The following is a 21,664-nucleotide window of genomic DNA, read 5'->3' as shown; positions in this document are numbered from 1 at the left end:
ACACCCCACACCACCTCACACACCCCCCACACACAGGGAAGGGCTAGGTCGATGCTACTGGTGGGGGCCAACTATGCAGCCAAGGCATCCTGGGTGGCTGGTCTGGACAGGATGGCAGCAGAGAAAAAAGGACACCATGGGCACGATTAGGTTTTGGCCTTTAGTCTGAAAAAGTGTTGACTGAAAGTGTACAACAGAGAGCGGGTACAAGCGGCTGGGGGCCATGGAGCCGCCAATAAAAAAGAATGTCCTTAAATAAAGTTCACAGAGTAAAAACCAGAACCACCAGTCCTTCCCTCCAACACAACAGAGCACAGGCACAGAACCGGTGATGAGCCCCAAGGAGCAAGGAGGCGGCTGGGGAGGACAGCAGAGGTTCCCAGGCTGCTGTGTGGAGGGAGAGCCCTCTTTGGAATGGGCTGAGCAAAGCCACCCAGCTCCCCCTGCACACCTCATAACCACTGCTAAGGCTAAAGGAAAAAAGACAAAACTCAGTCTCAGTCTGGAGGGCTCAGAAAACAGTCTAGGTGGGCAGGGGTCTGGACAACCGCTAGTCCCGCTTGGCCTTCTTCTTCTTGTCACTGTTGCCATTTTCTTCAGCCTCCTCAGTAGAGAGCACCTCCTCCAGTTTCCGCTTGCCACTCTCTGGCTGAAGTGCTGCTGTGTTTCGGGGCTTGAAGCAAATGATGATGCAGGTCATGTTGTCACATCCTGTACCGTCCCCAGAAGTGTCTGGTGCCAGGCACTGATCCAGCAGCTACAAAAGGGATGGGGTAGCTCAGCTTCAGAGTTTGAAAACCTTCCTGGGAACCTAAAGTCTCAAAGGGCTGGCCTTGCTGAGACAGGGTGGCAGAAGGAGGGGAACAGGCAACAGGTGTCACAAAACAGGCCACTTGCTAGTGCATGAGGCATAAGGATAAGTCAGGGAAATGAGGGAAAGTGAAACTTTCTAGTCAGAGTTTAGTATCTGTCAGTAATTAGTGATACTCCCAGGCTCTGGTCTTAACTCAGGCCAAAAGAGAAAACCCTGGATACACAGACCAGACACCCTCTCTCCTCTACCCTGGGACTTACCTCTTCCACGATGGATGACAATAACCGAAGCTCCCCATTTTCATCACGCTGACTGATCTTCGATTGAATAAAGTCTATAACTTCCTGGCTGCTCATCACATTCCTGGGGTCAAAAACAACAGTAAGAATCTTCTTTAGTCCCAGCAAGGCAGAGTAGAGGATAGAGGTCACAGATGGCTCAGGCCAACGTAAACACCCACAGAGATTTTTCTCAGCTTTGCCTTAGGCTTGGGGGTCTTGACACCAAGCTGCTGCCTATCTAGGCTCTAATTCTAGAGCAGCCTGAGAAAAGGGGCTGACTACAGCCATTAGAAGGAAGATAAAGCAGCTCAGAGCCCTAGAAGTAATGCTGCAGGGGAAAAAAGGGAATTTTAGGGTTTTCCGCCAGTGCTTACCAGATGCCATCACAGGCAATGACCATGAATTCGTGATCGTCAGTGAGAGTCAGCACCTTGATGTCAGGAAGGGCCGAAATCATCTGTTCCTCAGGTGGCAAGTTCTTGTTTCTCTTGTAGAAGTGGTCTCCTGAAGTAAAGGAATGGATGGATGATGAGTAAGTAGTTTGAGCACTTCACACAGATTTGTGTTTGAGGCCAGTCAAACCCTGCCATTTATTTCCCTTCTTTACAAAGTTCCATAATCTAGTGGAATGGAGAAGTGAGTTCTAGTTTTTCTGGTTTCAGCCCTGTCTTTGGGTTGCTGAACCTTAGGTCAGTCACTAACCTGTTTTTTCATCATCTAGAAGTGATACCTATTTTACCTATTTCATAGCGATGATTAAGGGACATAGGTAGTAGATACAAAAATACTTGGAAAGATAAAAAGGCCATGAAGATTAAAGTTTGCTATAGGTAGTCTGGAACAGAGAACAAGACCCCAGAAGTTTTTCCCATAGCTTCTTGGCCCTTACCAATGGCTCTGGAGAGGTTGAGGCCACCATTGACTCGCCCATCCATGGTGACCTTGCCACCAGCATTCTTGATGCGTGCTAGCTCCACTTCATCCTCCGGTTTGTGGTCATAGGACATGTCTAAAGCTTTGCCAGCCTCAGACACCACACAGCGGGAGTCTCCTGCATTGGCTACGATCAACTGCTTCCCTCGTATCAGAGCCACCACTGCTGTTGTACCACTGTCAGAGCCAGGCTTAAAAGGAAGAAAAGGACCATCATGGGAGCTTCTGGACACCAGCTGTAATCATTCCCCTATGTCTTCTCATCTCACTAGGACCACCAAGAGCACTTTAATAGACAGGAGGAGCACAGCTTTAATCTTTCCAGATATAGCACGCTCTCCCCCTTTTCTGAGATAATTCTACCCGAAAGGCCTAACTCCCCTTGCAGAGTAAATCCTTCCATGACCATGACTTCAGTGCTAAGATAGGAAGGGACGCTTCTCCCAAAATCAAAATCAGAGAATTCACACTTGGCCTCTTGGCTTTCCAGACTCATTGCCCTCCTTTCCCCACACACCTCCTCTTTGCCTTCCATCCCAGGCACCATCATCTCCTCTTCTTCTTCCTCATCCTCTTCAGCCTCCTCAGTGTCATCCTCGTCTTCCTCATTCTCTGCCTCTTCACTGCTGTAGCCATCTTCTTCCTCACTGCATTCCTGCCAGAGGGACAATCCCAGGCTACTGAGACTGAGATGACCTCCTTGCCCCCTCCCCTCAACTCACGCTCAGAACCAAGAGGCCCTGACTGAACATAGATCCTTAAAACACTGAAAGATGCAAATATATGATCATGACAGAAAAATGTGGAGGACGGGAGAGAGGACTAGGATGGATATAACTAATATCCTGAACTAGGTTCAGCGGTCACCAGCAGGAAACCTCAGGCAAGGCCAGAGCTGCTAGCCAAAAGCACCTTCCAGGCAACATGACCAGAAAATAAGTTGCCCAGAAAAACCCAAATATCCAAAGTAACAACCACCAACTTCTTGTTCTCTCTCCAGGAGACAGACTCTGAAAGGCCAGAACTAGATCTGTTTGTTATAATGTCAACAAAGGAAGAGGTTAAGAGGGCTAATGGTACCTGTGTTGGTGGAGATAATGAATTTTAAAAAAGCTTAGACTGTAGTTGGGGGATGATGTCAAAATAGACAGAAAAGAGTAGAAAGCTATGCACGGCGACCAACCAGGCCCTCTCTACAACTTCAATGTCTATCTGCCCCCACTGGGCCCTTACCTCGCTGTCTTCCTCCTCCTCCTCCGCCTCATCTGACTCATCCTCACTGTCCTCAAAGAACTTGGACTTAGCAACTCGAGGCAGCTTGTCGGAGGCTGAAGAGCAGGAAGGCCCAGCCTCACCAGTGGGAGTGCCAGGCTCCCCACCTTGGCCTGCCTCAGTCCCACATTCCGAGTTGGAGGAAAGGCCCGTGTGAGCCTTGGCTGTGGGGCCATTTTCCTCTGAAGAAGTTTCCCTAGATGGGTCCCCAGGTCCTGCCTCGCCATTGAGGCCCTGGGACCCTGGTTCCTCGCCTGTCCCAGCTCCAGATTTGCTGTGGGGAGCACCCTTGTGACAGTTCTGCCCGTAGCGTGTCAGCAGCTCTTCAATAGTCATGGTAGCCTCTTCATGCAGCAGTGCAGCCTCCTCATTGTCCACTGCAGGGGAGAGGCTAAATCAGCACCCCATGCCAGACTCCTCATGGAATCAGTCCCTTACTACCTCCACAGCCCTTGCAACCTGAGTTCCAACTTCCCCACCACCTCCCACTCCTAAGGCTCCTCTCACACTTATCAAATCTCAGAAGAACAGCCCTTTGCTCCCTTTTCCTCAAGTAACATCAGCCTCCAGAGACTTCCTTTGGTCTTTGTCTTGCACTCCCTTCTTAGTCAAAGGAATACTAGTTACTATATGTGTTCCCTGTCACCTCTCATTTTTTATTGGTAAGTTGGAAACCCTAATCTGGCTAAGGACCCAGGAAGTCCACAATGCTACTAGTCCAGGCCTAGGGCTCAGGCTTAATGACTGGCTGCTATGGCTAAAGGCAGCTCCAGTCTTAAAAAATAGATCACATAAACATTAAAATGAACCAGAAAGACCCAATCGCAATGACAAAAGATGATGTATATAAAAATGCTTACAACTACAACACTATGAACTCAACAAAGGTTAATCCTCTCTCACCTTTTCATAACCACCTGTAGTACAGGAGATTCTTTAACATGAGGATTTCCCAGGTCCCTAGGAAGCCATCTTTCAGAACTGACACACAACTAATATGTATTAAAGAGCAGTTCTTTAATATGCCAATTTCCTTTCAAACAAAAGACGCCACACTCACCATCATCTTCATCAGCTACTTTTTCTTTTTCATCCTCATCCTCAGTGGGTCGCCCTGCAATCTGCGCCAGCTCCTTAATGACTTCCTCAGTGGTCAGTTTGGCATCGATAGCCAGGAAGGCATCTTCCAAAGCCTGAATATAATCAAACTAGTATGAGGCAAGTGTAGGAAGAAGTACGCGGGTACAAAATGAACTGCCTATACACAAGCCTGGGCACGAGGATGAGATGCAAATTAGAGTGTGATCCACCAAGCTGTGAGACACTCACAGACAAATAAAAAACAGTTTAGAGACTTAGGAATCAATAAGGTAGCTCTAAAAAGGATCAAGTGGGAATAAGCTCATTTTAGGTACAGAATTCTTTAAGAAATACAATAAGAAGAAGCTGGGTGGCAATGAAAAAGGAAAAGCCAAGGACTGGAAAAAAAGGGAAAGTCTGCAGAAATGGAGAATGAACAGTGTGGGAAGACAGACCTTCTGTAGCTTGCCTTCTTTGTAGGCCTTCTGATCTTTGATGATATCAGGAAGATATTTGGCACAGTACAAGGCAACTTCCTCCCCTAGAACAAAGGTAAAGTCACCCAGAGCATAGCTTCACACACATAGAAAGTGATATAATATCAGCACACCATTCTAGAGTGAATCCCAAGGATTGAGGAGATGAATGTCTTAGCACAACTGAAACCTATTTAAAAGACAATGTTTCGGGAAGTTCTGACCAAGAAAATGGATTTCACCATCACCTCTCTCAGGGCTATATTAATATAGCCCATGTCTTTTCTCGCCTGTATACTTAGTTTTCAGTGAAAAAGAGATAAATGCTAATGTAGGAAGAGACTTCTTGGATTGAAACAAGGCCTGGTGAGATTAAGAACCAATACACTATCCTCCTGGGAAGGACGAATGGCAGAATAGAGAAAAATAGCACTAGGCAGGAAATTATATCTGAGGACCAGAACCCTGGAAAGTAAAAGAACAAAGGACCTGGAAGTGGGGTCCTAGAATGTTACCACATGATCTGCTAAAGTTACCTCCATGTCCATCGTAGACAGAAAACATAGCTGTCTCACTGTCCAGCTCAGGAATACAGTTGTGAGCATCCTAGGAAAAAGAGCATAATCAGCATTTCTTAAGGTCAAAGGGTATTCTTCCTTGTGCACCTCAGGTCATTAAGGATTGCCTTTACACCTTAATCTCACTAACCCTTCCCTGGCTGACCTACATGGCCTAGAAATAAGAAAGGAAGATGGGATGATAAATAAGAATAGTACACAGGAGGGAGAAAGGAAGGGAGGGGGAAAAAGGAAAGGAAGGAGGGAGGGAAGAAGGGAAAGAGATGAATCAGGTCACTACCTCTGCAGTCTAGCAGCCTCAGCCTAGGAGATCTCAGTCCAGATGGCAGAATGTTTGGCTGTTGGAACTCTAGACCTGACCCTTTTGGATTTGTGGCAACTATGGGAAGAACCAGAATAAAGGATCTTCAAAGTCACTTCCAGACCCATTCTATGAATCAGTGAACTTAAAGGAAGAAAATGTTAGGGAAGATAGCAAAAAGCAACCTGAGGGCATTACCGACCTAAAAAGTTTCTAGGAGAATCCTAAGACAGCCTGAGTGAAAGCACTAGAAATTGGTAAAGCTACATACATTTAATACTCCCCACCCCCCCAAAACCACCATCTAAACAAATTACTCCCCTTTTCTCTTAAAGTTTAACTCATTTAAGAAGTTACCCCCAAGGCTAGGGGGAGGATATATTTACAAAAGGAATCTTTCCAACAAATAGTTATTAAACTACACTGTGTGTAGTACTTGTTAACTGGAATTTACAATGCCCCATTAAATCAGCCATCCCATCTCTTATCCCCAGCTGGAACTGAGATACCATTTAACTCTGAAGGCACAGCACACCTGAAGAGAAATTTGCAATGGTCCTGCTACACGAACGTTTTATTTGGGAGGCTGGGCTTGATCAAATTCTCCTATTAATAAAACTGCCACCCAAACTAATATTCCTGGCTAAGCCAAAGTTCAGGCAAGACTGTCAGACCTAGATAAAAGGGTACTGCCGCTTACCCTGCCCCATCTTGGAAAACAACCCAACCTTCCTTTCAGGTATTCTCTACAGACAAAAAGGATATAATTAGCTATTTACTTTTTTGTGTGTGTGTGTGTGTGTGTGTGTGTGTGTGGTACGCGGGCCTCTCACTGTTGTGGCCTCTCCCGTTGCGGAGCGCAGGCTCAGCGGCCATGGCTCATGGGCCCAGCCGCTCCGCGGCATGTGGGATCTTCCCAGACCGCGGCACGACCCTGTGTCCCCTGCATCGGCAGGCGGACTCTCAACCACTGCGCCACCAGGGAAGCCCCTAGCTATTTACTTTGATTAGTTAGTAAAGTTAATAGTTCTCCTTTGTCTTTCAGATATTAGTATTTAAAATTTTCTAATTATACTGATAGTCAGGAGACCTGAATGTAGTAGTTCTGTTGTCACTAAAATAAGACTATTCCTTAATTATACAAGTATAGAATATAAAACTTAGGGGGCTTCCCTGGTGGCGCAGTAGCTGAGAATCCGCCTGCCAAGGCAGGGGACACGGGTTTGATCCCTGGGCCAGGAAGATCCCACATGCTGCGGAGCAACTAAGCCCGTGCACCACAACTATTGAGCCTGTGTCCCGCAACTATTGAAGCCCACACACCTAGAGACCGTGCTCTGCAACAAGAGGAACCACCACAATGAGAAGCCCGCGCACCGCAACTATAGAGAGCCCATGCGCAGCAAAGAAGACCCAACTCAGCCAAAAATAAATTTAAAAAAAAACAAAAAAGGGGCTTCCGTGGTGGCACAGTGGTTGAGAGTCTGCCTGCCAATGCAGGGGACACGGGTTTGAGCCCTGGTCTGGGAGAATCCCACATGCCGCAGAGCGGCTGGGCCCGTGAGCCACAACTACTGAGCCTGCGCGTCTGGAGCCTGTGCTCTGCAACAAGAGAGGCCGCGACAGTGAGAGGCCCGTGCACCGTGATGAAGAGTGGCCCCTGCTTGCCGCAACTAGAGAAAGCCCTCGCACAGAAACGAAGACCGAACACAGCCAAAAATAAATTAATTAATTAAAAAAAAAAACTCACTTTAAAAAAAAAAACAAAAAAACAAAAACTTAGGGTTTTAAAGTAGGGAAGGAGAGCACTGAAAAGGAGGTACTCTTTCTTGTATTTCCCTCTGATTGTCTCCAGGAGAAAGTGCCCCAGAAGCTAATGGGCGTCCACAGAAGGCCTCTGATGGCTTATCTATGGTCATTGACACAACTGCCTCTTAGCCTCATCCCCAGGATCTAGAAGAACACCACACACCAAAGGTCATCTTCTTCCTCTCTCCCTCTTCCAACCGCTCTACCACCAGCCACACTGACCTCCCATCCCTCTAGACCAGGGTTTATCTTACTGGGCCTTCCTCTCCTATCACCAACATCTTAGCACTTTCTTGCCTTTTATGATTGTCTTTTACCACAGCATCCTCTACAGTGGTTCTCAGACTTTAATGTGCCTAAGAATTCATTTGTTCATTCATTCATTCATCAAATATCTGAATATCCATTATGTGCTAGTATGTGTTCTGGGTGCTCAGGATATATCAGTGAACAAAATAAAGACCCACACTTCATAGAACACTTATATTCTAGTGAGGGATATTAGACAACAAACACAATAAATAGGTAAATCATATAGAATGATAGCATAATTCACATGGAAAGATGGTAATGCTATGAAATAAAGAAAAAGTGAGAAGGGACGGGTTGGATGACAAAAGCAGTGAGAGAATGGGCATGGGACACAGTATAGCACAGGTATGCCAAACCCATAAGAAACTGTACCTCAGCCATCACTACCTTGGTCATGCTGTGAGTGTCTGATTAGTTTCAGCAAAACAGTTGTGTCACATTTATGTTGATTTTAATTCTGTTGATTTTGTAGTTTGGTTTGTTGGCATGTAATTTATGTCCAGTTCTATGTTTGTACACATATGTCCAGTTGTATGTTTGTACACATATAAGTAACATTACATTAAAATCATTTTAGTGAATATTGGAGATCCACAAATATTGCTTTCCTTAAAAAAAACAAAACACAAACAAAAAAATTCATGGAATATCTCCAAGATATTTTGTTAAATAAAACAAAGTGCATAATGATATATTTAGTAAGCTGCTTTCTGTATAGGAGGGAGCACAGGAATAGATATTTGCCTTCTCATACTTTAATACTACAAGGACACACAGAAAACTAATAAAAGTAAACTGTGGGAGGGCATGAGGGTGCAGACAGACTGATGGGAGCAAGACTTAACCATGGGAATGTTTAGCTTTTTCAAAAGTAAATGAAATGTCTTTTTAAAAAGACTCAATATATGCTAAAATTTGAGAGGCTGGTCCAACTAATTTCACTTTTTTGGTAGATGAGAGAGGAGCACTCTTCCTGTCCACTGCTTCCCAGTGGAACAAGAGAATCAACTGGTCTTCCTCTGTCCTGCAACGTACTCTAAATCACAACTGTATCATCTTTTTTATAAAAATAGATCTTTATTGGAGTATAATTGCTTCACAATACTGTGTTAAGTTTCTGTTGCACAACAAAGTGAATCAGCCATATGCATACACATGTCCCCATATCCCCTCTCTCTTGCATCTCCCTCCCATCCTCCCTATCCCACCCCTCTAGGTCATCGCAAAGCACGGAGCCAATCCCCCTGTGCTATGCTGCTGCTTCCCACCAGCCAACTATTTTACATTCGGTAGTGTATATATGTCGATGCTACTCTCACTTTGCCCCAGCTTCCCCCTCCCACCCCATGTTCCCAAGTCCATCCTCTATGTCTACCTCTTTATTCCTGCCCTGTAAGTAGGTTCATCAGTACCGTTTTTTTGTTTTGTTTTAGATTCCATATACATGCATTAACATACAGTATTTGTTTTTCTCTTTCTGACTTACTTCACTCTGTAAGACAGACTCTAGGTCCATACACCTCACTACAAATAACTCAATTTCGTTTCTTTTTATGGCTGAGTAATATTCCATTGTAAATATGTGTCACATCTTCTTTATCCATTCATCTGTTGATGGACATTTAGGTTGGTGTACCATCTCTTTTGAACCCACACCTCTATTTAAAAAAATCTTTTTGACTTCTCATCCGTTCCTCACAAGATCATGTGACTTTGAAGCAGATCTAGCAACACTGAACACAGGAAAAAATATTTAACCTCAATAGTAATCAAAGAAATGAACATTAAAAAAACAAGGAATTATCCTTTTGTGCAAATTAGAATGATGAAAAAGATGAATAGTATCCAGTAATAATAAGAGTGAAGATAAAAACACATTCTCATGTACTCTGATCAAACAGGAATATAAATTACTAGTTTTCCTGGACGGCAATTTTGTAATATGTGCCACAATGTGCATGTCTTTTGATCTAGTAATTTGACTTCTAAAAGTTTATTTTATGGGACTACTGACACAAGGAAACAAAGATAGGAAGAATGTTCATTACAGCATTACTTATAATAAAAAACAATTATAACCATCTAAATTTCCATGAATAGGTTAGATTACAAACAGTACATCCCTCCAATGGAATATATGCAGCTGTCAGAAATAATCAATATGTATTCATTCAGAAATGAGTTCACAATATATTGTGATAAAAAGCAAAAAATTAGGTATCTATGTATATGTCAGAAGTCTGTAAGATCACACATCAAACTTAGTGGAGGGTGAAATCTGAGTAATAATTATATCCTACTTTTCAAGATTTTTATTTTTATTAGCCATATCGTTCCATTCTGAATAATGACCACAACAAAAGAAACCTATGATTGTCCTTAAGCTGCCAAGCTACCATATACTGTGTGATCTCTGGTCAGCTATCCATTGGTGTGCCTCAATTTTACCCTCTATAGTATGGAATAAGAATATCTACATTACTCATATCATCACAGGACTATCATGATGATGATGTAAAACTTCTTTGTAAACTGGAACATAATATATAAGTATATATATTCTGCTCTGAAATTCAGTACCTGGTTCACATTTGTCTTCTCTATCCTTTTTCTCAAAGAGGAATGCCCACAATAAAGACTCATCTTATGCCTTGAGGTCTCAGTTCCTAAAACCACTCCACATTACCTTCTCCTCAACTTCTTGGTGAGGTTTTGGATCTATATCACTTGGAACTGCTCTACCTTCTCTAAGCACTTCAATTTCCCCCTTACATCTTCAATCATAGCTTACATACCTTTACCTTTGTCTGTCTCTGTCCTTTTCTGAGTCAGAGCTAAGTACTGCATATTTCAACTCTGTCTCTTAGCAATCTAGAAAAACTCATCCAACCTTGTATAACCCGACCAAATGCTTTCTTCACACTTGAATCAGAGCCACTAAGTATCGCTAGTCATAAAATGTCATGAAATCATGTTGATTGTGGTGACTACTTCCATTTAGCACTTTTTTCTCTATTCTGCATTGACTCTTAAATATATTAACCACGGTCAGTCACAAACCTTTCCCACATTATTCAAGCTCTCAATATTATTTTCCTTTCACTCACAGCAGATGAGCTAACCTCTTACTTTACTTATATCAAGGTCTTATTTCAAGATCTACCTCATCTTCCCTATTCTAACTCAAAATTTCTCCATAGTTGTATCTAACATCTCCTTCACTTCTGCCTCAGAAGCAATATTTCTCCTCTTTTTTAAAATAAATTTAGTTATTTTTGGCTATTCGTTGCTGTGCGCAGGCTTTCTCCAATTGTGTGGAGTGGGCTTCTCACTGCAGTGGTTTCTCTTGCTGCAGAGCACTGGTTCTATGTGTGCAGGCTTCAGTAGCTGTGGCACGTGGGCTCAGTAGTTGTGGCTCACGAGCTCTAGAGTGCAGCATCAGTAGTTGTGGCACAGGGGCTTAGCTGCTCTGCGGCATGTGGGATCTTCCCGGCTCAGGGTTTGACCCTGTGTCCCCTGCATTGGCAGGTGGGTTCTTAACCACTGCACCACCAGGGAAGTCCCTCTCCTCTCTTTCTAGATTAACATTTCCTCTTAAACTCAAACCCTTCTCCTTCAAGATCATACTTCACGAAGCAGGCAGTCACTATAACAGCAATCCAAATAGCCATTTTGCAGGCTTCACTCTCCCCAACGGCTGTATGTAATTAAATAGTACAAACCATGTCAGCTTTCTCAAAAGTTCTCTTGGGTTCTGTGAAGAACTATAGTTCTATACCTCCAATTGCCTGTTTCTACAGGATATCCCTTCTCCACCTCAAGATTAATATATGTAAACAGGAACTTAGCAGTCTCCAAAAAAATCAGAGCTTCCCCTACATGTCTTATTTCTGTCAATGGAATCTTAACTCTACTAGCAACACCTAATATCAGTCCTCCTTGACTTCCTGGCTGTCTTCCACCAACCGTTACTGAGTCCTGCTGACTCTTCCCTCATAACTGTGATCCTGGATTACTTTATTCTTAATGGTATTTTAACTCCTCTCCTGTCTCTACTCTCTGCCCCCTGTAATTCAGCCTACATACATCCAGCTGCCAGATTAATCTCCCTAATATAACATTTTATTGCTAGGCCCTTCAATGGACTCTACTGCATTAGATTAATTCCATACAAGTTACTGGCAATTTAAGGCACTCAGTAATCATTCCTATCCATCTCCATAACCTAACCTCTTTAACTCATACCATTCCCCAAAAGAAACTACTCTTGACACTCTTGATACTGAACACCCTACCCCAGCAAAGTAGTAAGCATGCCTGCTTCAGTCTTTCCTCCTATCCTTTCGTCTAATACTTTTCTTCTCCCACTTTCCTCCTCCCCATTTGTTACCATTTATACTCTTTCCTAAAGGTCCAGTTAGTCTCACCACCTCCAAGAGATCTTTCTTCAACACACCAATACTCTGTGATCATTCCCCACCCGAACTCTTTTAATATTTATTGCTTCTACCAATAATTTGGCATTCAGCATATGCTATCTTGTATTGTTATCCAACATTCCATAGGGGAAAAGGGAGTCCTAGGTCCAAAACAGCATGAAAACAGACTGTCTTAAATTTCTTTACAGCACTGGGGCCTAACAGTATGTTCTGTAACACAGCAGGATGTTTACTTATGATGGTGAGTTCCCAGCTGCCTCAGAACAAATATCTTAGGGATACCTCCTCTTTCATTTACTACCCAAAACCTAAAGTTGTATCATAACACAATAACCACTGAGGTGGTATGAAAGAAATGATGCAGAATACACAGATCACCTGAATGAGGGCTCTTATGTCTTGCTTTACTAAATTATATATCACATAGCCCCTTCTGACCTTCTAGACACCAGTGGATCTGCTATTAATAAAGACCTGGTTATCTTTTCTGATGTCAATTTCCTAAGGTTACAAATACATCCACAAAGGCTCCTGTGTCACTTGATCAATCATTTAGGTTTATGATACTTAAATTTATCTAAATCTTTGCAATTCAAGATAAAACTTTTGAAGGTGGTTGGAAAGGGAACTACATATTTGGTTTTAAAAAGTCATGTATTACTGTCTGACTTTTAAAATTATATGCATGTATTACCACTGTGCTATAGACTGAATGTTTTGTGTCTCCCTAACATTCCTATGTTGTAACTTCATGGCCAAAGTGATGGTATTTGGAGGTAGGGGCTTTGGGAGGTAATTAAGTCATGAGGGAGGAGCCCTCATGAATGAAATTAGTACCCTTATAAAAGACCCCAGAGAGGTCCTCTGCCTTGTGAGGACACAGCTAGAACACAGCCACTATGAACCAAGAAGTGGGCCCTCTCCAGACACCTTGATCTTAAGCTTCCCATTAGGGTCTCAAAGAGATATTTACACACCCATGTTCATAGCAGCTTTGTTCAAAAGAGCCAAAAAGTAGAAGAACCCATGTGTTCATCAACAGATGAATGGATAAACAAAATGTGATATATACATACAAAGGAACATCATTAAGCCTTAAAAAGAAAGGAAATTCTGACACATGCTATAACATGGATGAACGTTGAGGACATTATGCTATGTGAAATAAGCCAGTCATAAAGACAAATCTGTCTTTATATGAGGTACCCAGAGTAGTCAAATTCATAGAGACAGAAAGTAGAACAGTGGTTGTCAGGGGCTGGGGGAAGGGGGAATGGGGAGGGGTTTAATGGGTATAGAGTTTCAGTTTTGAAAGATGAAAAGAATTCTGGAGACTGGTTGCACAACAATGTGAATCTACTTAACGCTACTGAACCGTACATTTTAAATGGTTAAGATGGTAAATTTTATGTTATGTGTATTTTAGCAAACAAACAAACTTCCTACAAAGAAAAACCCAATCTCAGATGGCATCACTGGTGAGTTCTACCAAATATTTAAAGACTAATTAATAGCAATTCTTCACAAACTCTTCCAAAATACAGAAGACGGGGTGACACTTCCCAATTCATTCTATGAGGCCAGTATTATCCTGATACCAAAGCCAGACAGACATCACAAGAAAACTATAGACTTAATATCATTAAGATAGTAATACTCATCAATACATCTACAAATTCAGAACAATTCCTATCAAAATCCCAGATGCCTTTTGTACTGAAACTGACAAGCTGATCCTAAAGTTCATATGGAAATACGAGGGACCCAGAAAAGAAGAAACAAGAAAAGGAACAAAGCTGGAAGACTCGTACTTCCCAACTTCAAAACCACAAAGGTATAGTAACCAAGACAGTGTGGTACCATATATCAATGGAATGGAATTAAGAGTCCAGAAATAAACCCTCATATTTGTGGTCAATTGATCTTAAACAATGATGCCAAGATAATGCAGAAAGGGCAAAGAATACGTTTCTTAACAAATGATGGGGACTTCCCTGGTGGTTCAGTGGTTACGAATCTGCCTTCCAATGAAGGGGATGCAGGTTCGATCCCTGGTCAGGGAAGTAAGATCCCACATGCCGCGGGGCAACTAAGCCCTGAGCTGCAACGCCCTCGCACTCTAGAGCCCATGCGCTACAACTAAAGAGAAGCCCACACGCTGCAACGAAGATCCTGCGTGCCATAACTAAGACTCGATGCAGCCAAATAAATAAATAAATACCTAAAAAAACAAAAACAAACGACACTGGGACAAACACATATCCAGATGTAAAAGTTTGAACTTGGACCCCTTCTTTACACCATACACAAAAATTAACTCAAAATGGATCACAGACCTAAATGTAAGAGCCAAAACTATGAAACTCTTAACAGATAAACTGGACTTTATCAAAATTAGTAACTTTTGTGCTTCAAAGGACACCAACAGGGGCTTCCCTGGCAGTCCAGTGGTTAAGACTCTGCACGTCTACTGCAGGGTAGCACGGGTTCGATCCCTGGTTGGGGAACTAAGATCCCACATGCCCACATGCTGCTCGGCATGGCCAAAACAAACAAACAAACAAAAGGACGAAGGATCTGAACAGCCATTTCTCCAAGGATACAGAAACGGCCAATAAGCACAAGGAAAAATGCTCAAATATCATTAGCCATCACGGAAATACAAGCAAAACCACAATGAAACATCATTTCACACCCACCAGAATGGCTATAATTGGAGGAAAAAAAAAAAGATAACAGGTGTAGGGAGGAGGTAGAGAAACTGACACCCTCATATACTGCTGGTAGAAATGCAAAATGGCGCAACCACTTTGGAAAACAGGCAGTTCCTCAAAATGTTAAACGTGGAGTTACTATATGACCCAGCAATTCTACTCCTAGGAATATACTCAAGAGAAATAAAACTTATTTCCACACAAAAATTTGAACATGAATATTCATAGCACCATTATTCATAATAGCCAAAAGGTGGAAATCCAAACCACCATCAACTGATGGAGGAATAAACAAAATGTGCATACAATGGAAGATTATTCAGCCATAAAAAGGAATGACGTACTGATTGATTCATGATACAACCTGGATGACCCTTAAAAATGTTGTTTAGGGGCTTCCCTGGTGGCGCAGTGGTTGAGAGTCCGCCTGCCGATGCAGGGGACATGGGTTCGAGCCCTGGTCCGGGAAGATCCCACATGCTGTGGAGCAACTAGGCCCGTGAGCCACAACTACTGAGCCTGCGCGTCTGGAGCCTGTGCTCCGCAACGGGAGAGGCCACAGCAGTGAGAGGCCCGCGCACCACGATGAAGAGTGGCCCCCGCTTGCCACAACTAGAGAAAGCCCTTGTACAGAAACGAAGACCCAACACAGCCAAAAATAAATAAACAAATATGGGTTTAAAAAAAAAAAAAAATGTTGTTTAGGGGCTTCCCTGGTGGTGCAGTGGTTAAGAATCTGCCTGTCAATGCAGAGGACATGGGTTCGAGCCCTGGTCCGGGAAGATCCCACATGCCACGGAGCAACTAGGCCCATGTGCCACAACTACTGAGCCTGTGCTCTAGAGCCTGCGAGCCACAACTATTGAGCCTGCACGCCACAACTACTGAAGCCCGTGTGCCTAGAGTCCGTGCTCCGCAACAAGAGAAGCCACCGCAATGAGAAGCCTGCACACTGCAGTGAAGAGTAGCCCCAGCTCACCGCAACTAGAGAAAGCCGGCACGCAGCAACGAAGACCCAACGCAGCCAAAAATTAATTAATTAATTAATTAATTTAAAATATATGTATATTGTTTAGTAAAAAGCAACCAGACATAAAAGGTGACATATTTATATGAAATGTTCAGAATAAACAAATCCATAATGTAAATTAGTGGTTGCCAGGCATTAGAGGAGGGGGGATAGGGAGTGACTAATAATGGCTACAAGATTTCTTTTTCAGGTGATGAAAATGTTCTAAAATTAATAGTGGTGATGGCTGCACAACTCTGTGAGTATATTAACTATTGAAATGTACACTTTAAATGGATATGGTACCTGAATTATATCTCGATACAGTTGTTTAAAAAGGGACCTGTATATACATTTTCAAGTACTATGCATGATTAAAGTTGAAACACTCCATCTCTGAACTAGACTTAGAGGGAGACAGAAAACAACTCCACTGGAACTGGTACTCAGTTTACAGTGTCATTAAACATCAGTGATGCTTTCAGTTCTAAAGATTTGTGCTTCCAGACAGCACAATTTTAATGGCAGCTAACAGTGGCAAGAACTACTGATCAGATCTGTCAAATTTCTACACTCGAATTCAAGCCCTTACCTCTGAAAGTATAATTCCAAGATGGTAACCCAATAGAGGGTCAGGGGTTCAGAAGCAGTATTAACTGCTAGGGGATTGGGCAGCAGAAATAATGTAAAATATTCTTGAAATCTTGAGAAATAAGTTCTGACTGTAACTTACAGTTGCTTGAAAACTTATAAAGGAATAGTATAGTAGAAAACAATTTCTTTATATTAATGGACATACATTCGATATCATTTCATGCTAATTTTGAATTGTAAAGAATAGGAACTGCATGCTGATCAAAAAGAATGCCCTTTTATGAAAGTTGCTTAACTGTATCCTAGACAAAGGAATTCTGATCTGGTTCAGTAAGTAAAAAGTGCTTTAAGCTAAGATGAGACACTAATCTGAGGTACAAACAATAAATGCTCTTCAGCCTCAGATGCCCTCTCTCCAGGGGAACCCCACAGCATGCTTGTGGTATCTCATTTTATATTTCCCCTATTAATATAATGATTTAAACTGTCATGCATGTACCTTTAAGAACTTTCTGCTCAACATTATCTATATTCAATTCTAGATGACCCTCTGTGATCACTAATAAGCCAGCTTCTATATGGCAATAAACAGCTAGCCTACTCAAATTTATACTCTAGGTATTGATGCTGCCTTTAAAAGGGACAAATATAAGATATAGATATAGATATAGATATCCTAATTCCCCACAGGAAGCAATTTTGTCACTTCCAGAGAACCTCATAACCAAAAACTAAAAGTACTCTAGTCTCTTTGAGACTACATCAACTAAAACTGTTTTCAGATTGGACTTCTCATTAGACATCAGAAACTCAGAGCCTTTCCATATATATTTCTCAGGCACCCTTCCACAACCTACCTGTTAACCCCCAAAATACATACCTCAACCAGCTTGAGGGTCCCTCCAAACCATGGAGAAGGAAGAAGGGAAGGGAACATCAACTGTGGTATTTTGATTACCCCTCCTCAAAACACCCTGGTTCCACAGCAAGAGGGGCTGGAGAGAGGCAGAAAGTATAAAATGCCAGCTATTGATAGTTGCCATTCTTGCCTCAAGAGAAGGGATAAAACGGTACTCTCTAAGGCTGACTATACATCAGTCAGGATTTCAGTAACCTTTATAATGTGTATGGGTGTGATAAACTTACCTCAACTAAATCATTAGGACCAGGCAAATAAGGTCAATAGAATTAATAAACTGGTGAAATTCAGCCCTAAAGGTTAAGAGGGACAGGACTACACTTTCTGAAAAGGTAAGATTCACTCAAGAGGCTAGAAGTCAGTTCTCTTCTTGCCATAGCAAAGAAACTATGTTACACTTCAGGGAGAAAGGAAACAAAGCCAGAAGCAAAAGTATCAATGCAGCAGAACAGGATCCCAAACAGGACTTCAAGAAGATTTGATTGGGTCTACTTAACTATTCAAACAAAGGGAAATTCAGAAATCGCATAATAAGATTTTAAAACCCTAAGTGGTTATCTCTCAGGAGGAAGATTAGGATCTAAGGAATAGTCTAGCAAGATCTCTACAAACCAAACAGCCCCTGATGAAAACAGTTATGTTCTAATTACCAGAGGAGAAACCAAAAATAAAGGGAAATGCCCTGCAGAGAAGAAGCAAACAGTACAGAATCACTGGGCAAAAGACTTGGAAAATTGATTATCCAAGCAACTCAATTCATAAAGAAAACTAGAAAGAGTAACAAAGAAGTGGAACAACCACAGCAGAGAGGAAAGTGGAAAATATGGAATAAGAAACCCAAAGGAAAAGCCTTACTGTGACATGAGATAGTCACCTCAAATCTTACAATATTAACAGAAAATGCCATAGAACTGGAACCTCCAAATTACCAGCTAACCCAAACCCCAGACTGACAATGAAGCTACATCCAGATATTTCTACCAGCCAGATAATTACATTTACCAAGCACCCAGTAAACTCAATACTGTGCACCATAGAGAAATCTGTTGACACAGATGAGCACAGTGTGTAGTATAGGTCTTGAACAATTTTCATCCTACAGATTCTTTCCACCAAGGCACAAGTAACCTAATCTCTCTGGGCGTCGGTTTTTGAGCTGTAAAATGTGGTGAGATGAACTGTATAGGATCCTCTCCATTCCTGAGATTTTAAGCAGATGATAAAGTCTGCCGTGGGTATAAAATGTGAGGCTGAGAACAAACCATTTAAGTTTATACTGTCATTCCAGAGCTAACCACAGGGAGGAGTGAGGGATTTGATGAAATTCCCAAGGGAGACTTTTGGCTGTTACCTGAAGCCCACCTAGTAAGTGGATAAACCTTCGATCCCAGACATAATTAGCGCATTTCCCTGGCTCCTCTGTCTAGACTTCACAAAACTCTTCACAAAAACACGTCTTACACATGTCTTTCTTCCTTTCCCTCCTACCATAGTTTTCTCTGTTCTCCTTTGTAGTTTCACACCCATTTGCCCAACACTACTCTTTTTTATCCAGAATTTTCCCATTTTTCCCTTTTATCGATAGTAAATTTTTCTATAAAAGAAAAATCAGTTCTCTGTAGGATAAGAAAAAAAAGTTGATGAAATGATTGAAAATCAAGGAAACTATAAGCTACAACAAGCACAGGCAAAATGACAATTACTAAGTTTTAGAGAAATTCCGAGTGAGAAAAAAACATCAGGCATCATTTTAAAGGAAATTATAGTGACTGACACAGTTCAAGGCTTCCAAAGGCCAAGAAAGGCCCTGAAAGAATACAAATGAGTGACAATTCTTGGAGGTCAAGTCAAATCTCTGAAATTAACATGTGGTGCCCAGGGCCAGGCATCCAGGTATTAAGATTTTGAAGCGGACTATTTGCGTGGCTTCCTTTCCTGTCAAACTCCTCGTCCAAAGACGCCTCACACATCGCTTTTTTTTTTTTTAAGTACAGTCATTCACATCTATCCGCCTCTCTCTAGCAAAAGTCAATGGATAAATAGTCCCTATCTTCATCTTTACTCCCACATTAAACCTCACACCGTTTACGAGCCTGGAGGGCTAGTCTGTCACGAGAGGATGAAGCGAAGGCACGGGGAGGTCGGTCAGTGGGCGGAAGGTGCCTCTCCCCACATGGCCGAGCCCTCGCCGCCAAGCTGGCCACCGTCACACGGTCTCCTAGCACCGGCAGCTCCCTCTCGGCCCCGGCCCCGCTCTCGCTGTCGCCCCCCAATCTGCCGCTGCGGTCACAGGCTCTCGATTCGGACCCTTCCCCGGGGATGACCCCATCCCCCCCGGCTCCCTTTCTCCGTCAGGTTCCCGCCCTACAGCCGTCAGCCTATGGGCCCCTCCCGCCTCACCTCCATGGAGACGCGCCAGCCTTGCATGGCGGAGAAGCCGTAGGGCAGCGGCAGCCGCGAGGCGCCAACCCCGTCCCCAGAGCACTTCACCGTGTTGGGCTGGGAGAGGTAGGCACCCATGGCGGCGGCTGACCGGCGGCCTCAGAGGAAGGCGAACGGAGCGCGACCCGTGCCGGCGCCGGAGCCGGAGCCCCGGGTGCGCGCGTGTCAGGAGTGGGCCCGGCTGCGCGGCCGACGCAAGGTGCCGGTGAAAGGCGCGAGGCGGCCCAGGTGGCGGTAACGGGACCGGAGCAGAGAGGGAGCGGAAGCGGAAACGGCGCCGCTTCAGACCCCGCCCGGCCGGCGCGGCGCGGCGCGGCGCTGCGGGCAGTCATTTCCTTAGCAACTCGCCCCGCCCGCGGGGACAACGGCCCGCCCAACCGCCCTCCCGCGAGATTGGCGCGGCCACGCCCACCAACGGCCGCGGCCTGCTTGGAGCACACTGGGAGGTTGTTCCTCGCCAGTATCTCTCCCCAACTGTCCCCCACTGTCCCCCGCCTCCGCTCCTCTACCCCGGCCTCTCGCGTTTTGTCTGAAGCTCTTTTGTGCGGGACCTGGTACTTCCGGTTCATCTTCCAGCGTGTCAGCTCGCTCTCCACCGCGCCCTCAGACTCCCTCAAACCCCGCCCCGTACAGTTCAATTAAAGTTGGCTCGTGTTCTGAGCGCAAGAAGTACCCTGGCCAGGCTTTGTGAGGCCTATGCGAGTAGGATGTGAGAGAGTCTTTCTGACAAAAGAAAATGAAGACCTCGATCTGTGACCCAGTCTATACTGGTCGAGAAGAAATCAAAGGAGAGTGGAAAAGCTGTTGCTTGAGGTCCTCAGGATGCCCCAGGCGTGCGTTATACCAGGGGGAGAAGGGAATAATGTTACAAGGTTGCAGGGTGAAGAATGAAAGTAAACTGCTTTGGTGAGGGTTTTTGAGGAAACTATCTGGCCTCGTTGGAAATTGATTTTAAGTGGTAATATTAGATAGGATAGAGATGGTCGCAAGCGCCAAAATGGGTGACTTGGACTTCACTGGTATCCTGGTGTAGCACTTGGGGATTGTTGGTCTAGTCTTCGTGTACAGTGTAGATTGGAGGGAGAGTCTGGAAACTAACTGGTGAAAGGGCTCTTAATCTAAGCATGGGACGAGAAGGGCAGGGACTAAGGTGGGTGGCAATGGGAATAGAGATAAAGGAACAAATTAGACGATAAGAAATGGACAGAATTTAGTAACAGATTGGATTCAGGGGGTGGAAGAGAAAGGGAAAATTCTCAAAGGATAAGCAGATTAATTCTTTTAAAATACAAAGATCATGGCTTCCTCCTACTCTTCAGATAGTCCAAATTCCTTAACATAGTTTACCAGACCCTTCATGCTTGAAAGGCTTCTTCCATGTCTCTCCCATTCCTCTCCATTTCCACTACCCAGTGCTTCAGCAGTATGTCTTTGGGTTCCTCCATGCTTTCTCTTCCTATGCTTTCACCCATGGAACAAACCTCCTCACCCACCCACCCTCATCATTACTACCTTCAGGAAGTCTTTTCTAATATCCCTACAATGGTTTGGGTCCCCACTTGTGTGTCTTTCCTGACAGACTATAAGCCTTTAGGAAGTCAGAAACTCTGTCAAACTTACTGTTGTATACCCCAGCATCCCTAGCACAATTCTTATCTGTGCTCAATAGTATTTAAATGCTTGTTGAATGA

At 43.6% G+C, this 21,664-nt stretch overlaps 1 protein-coding gene across 3 annotated transcripts; it reads right to left on the bottom strand.

The window, feature by feature from the left end:
- Positions 1–141: 141 nt before the first annotated feature.
- On the bottom strand, positions 142–20,239 carry PPM1G (protein phosphatase, Mg2+/Mn2+ dependent 1G). Of its 3 annotated transcripts, XM_033838842.2 has the most exons (11): positions 19,932–20,239; positions 17,493–17,607; positions 5,393–5,462; positions 4,836–4,921; positions 4,361–4,493; positions 3,262–3,677; positions 2,546–2,683; positions 1,985–2,219; positions 1,470–1,599; positions 1,075–1,177; positions 142–757 (listed from the first exon to the last, which is right to left on the bottom strand). In XM_033838842.2, the coding sequence occupies exons 2-11, from the start codon at positions 17,547–17,549 to the stop codon at positions 551–553; spliced, it is 1,575 nt and encodes a 524-aa protein (XP_033694733.1). In that variant the 5' UTR covers positions 17,550–17,607; positions 19,932–20,239; the 3' UTR covers positions 142–550. The 3 variants fall into 3 exon arrangements, with proteins under 3 accessions (XP_033694733.1, XP_019798036.2, XP_073647605.1); XM_019942477.3 differs by lacking the exon at positions 17,493–17,607 and having other exon boundaries at positions 19,932–20,238; XM_073791504.1 differs by lacking the exons at positions 4,836–4,921; positions 5,393–5,462; positions 17,493–17,607 and having other exon boundaries at positions 19,932–20,238.
- Positions 20,240–21,664: the final 1,425 nt, after the last annotated feature.

The sequence above is a fragment of the Tursiops truncatus genome, chromosome 14 (genome assembly GCF_011762595.2).
Source record: "Tursiops truncatus isolate mTurTru1 chromosome 14, mTurTru1.mat.Y, whole genome shotgun sequence".
Classification (NCBI taxonomy): Eukaryota; Metazoa; Chordata; class Mammalia; order Artiodactyla; family Delphinidae; genus Tursiops; species Tursiops truncatus.
This window is presented reverse-complemented; position numbering and strand designations above follow the sequence as displayed.

What these genes read in the sequence shown, in the direction of transcription:
- PPM1G (XM_019942477.3), bottom strand. Translation starts at nt 20,051, where the DNA reads ATGGGTGCCTACCTCTCCCAGCCCAACACGGTGAAGTGCTCTGGGGAC. An exon ending in GGATGGAAGGCAAAGAGGAG is followed by an intron (nt 2,220 to 2,545) that starts GTGTGTGGGGAA and finishes CTTCCTTTTAAG; the next exon opens with CCTGGCTCTGACAGTGGTAC. An exon ending in ATTGCCTGTGATGGCATCTG is followed by an intron (nt 1,178 to 1,469) that starts GTAAGCACTGGC and finishes TTTTGACCCCAG; the next exon opens with GAATGTGATGAGCAGCCAGG.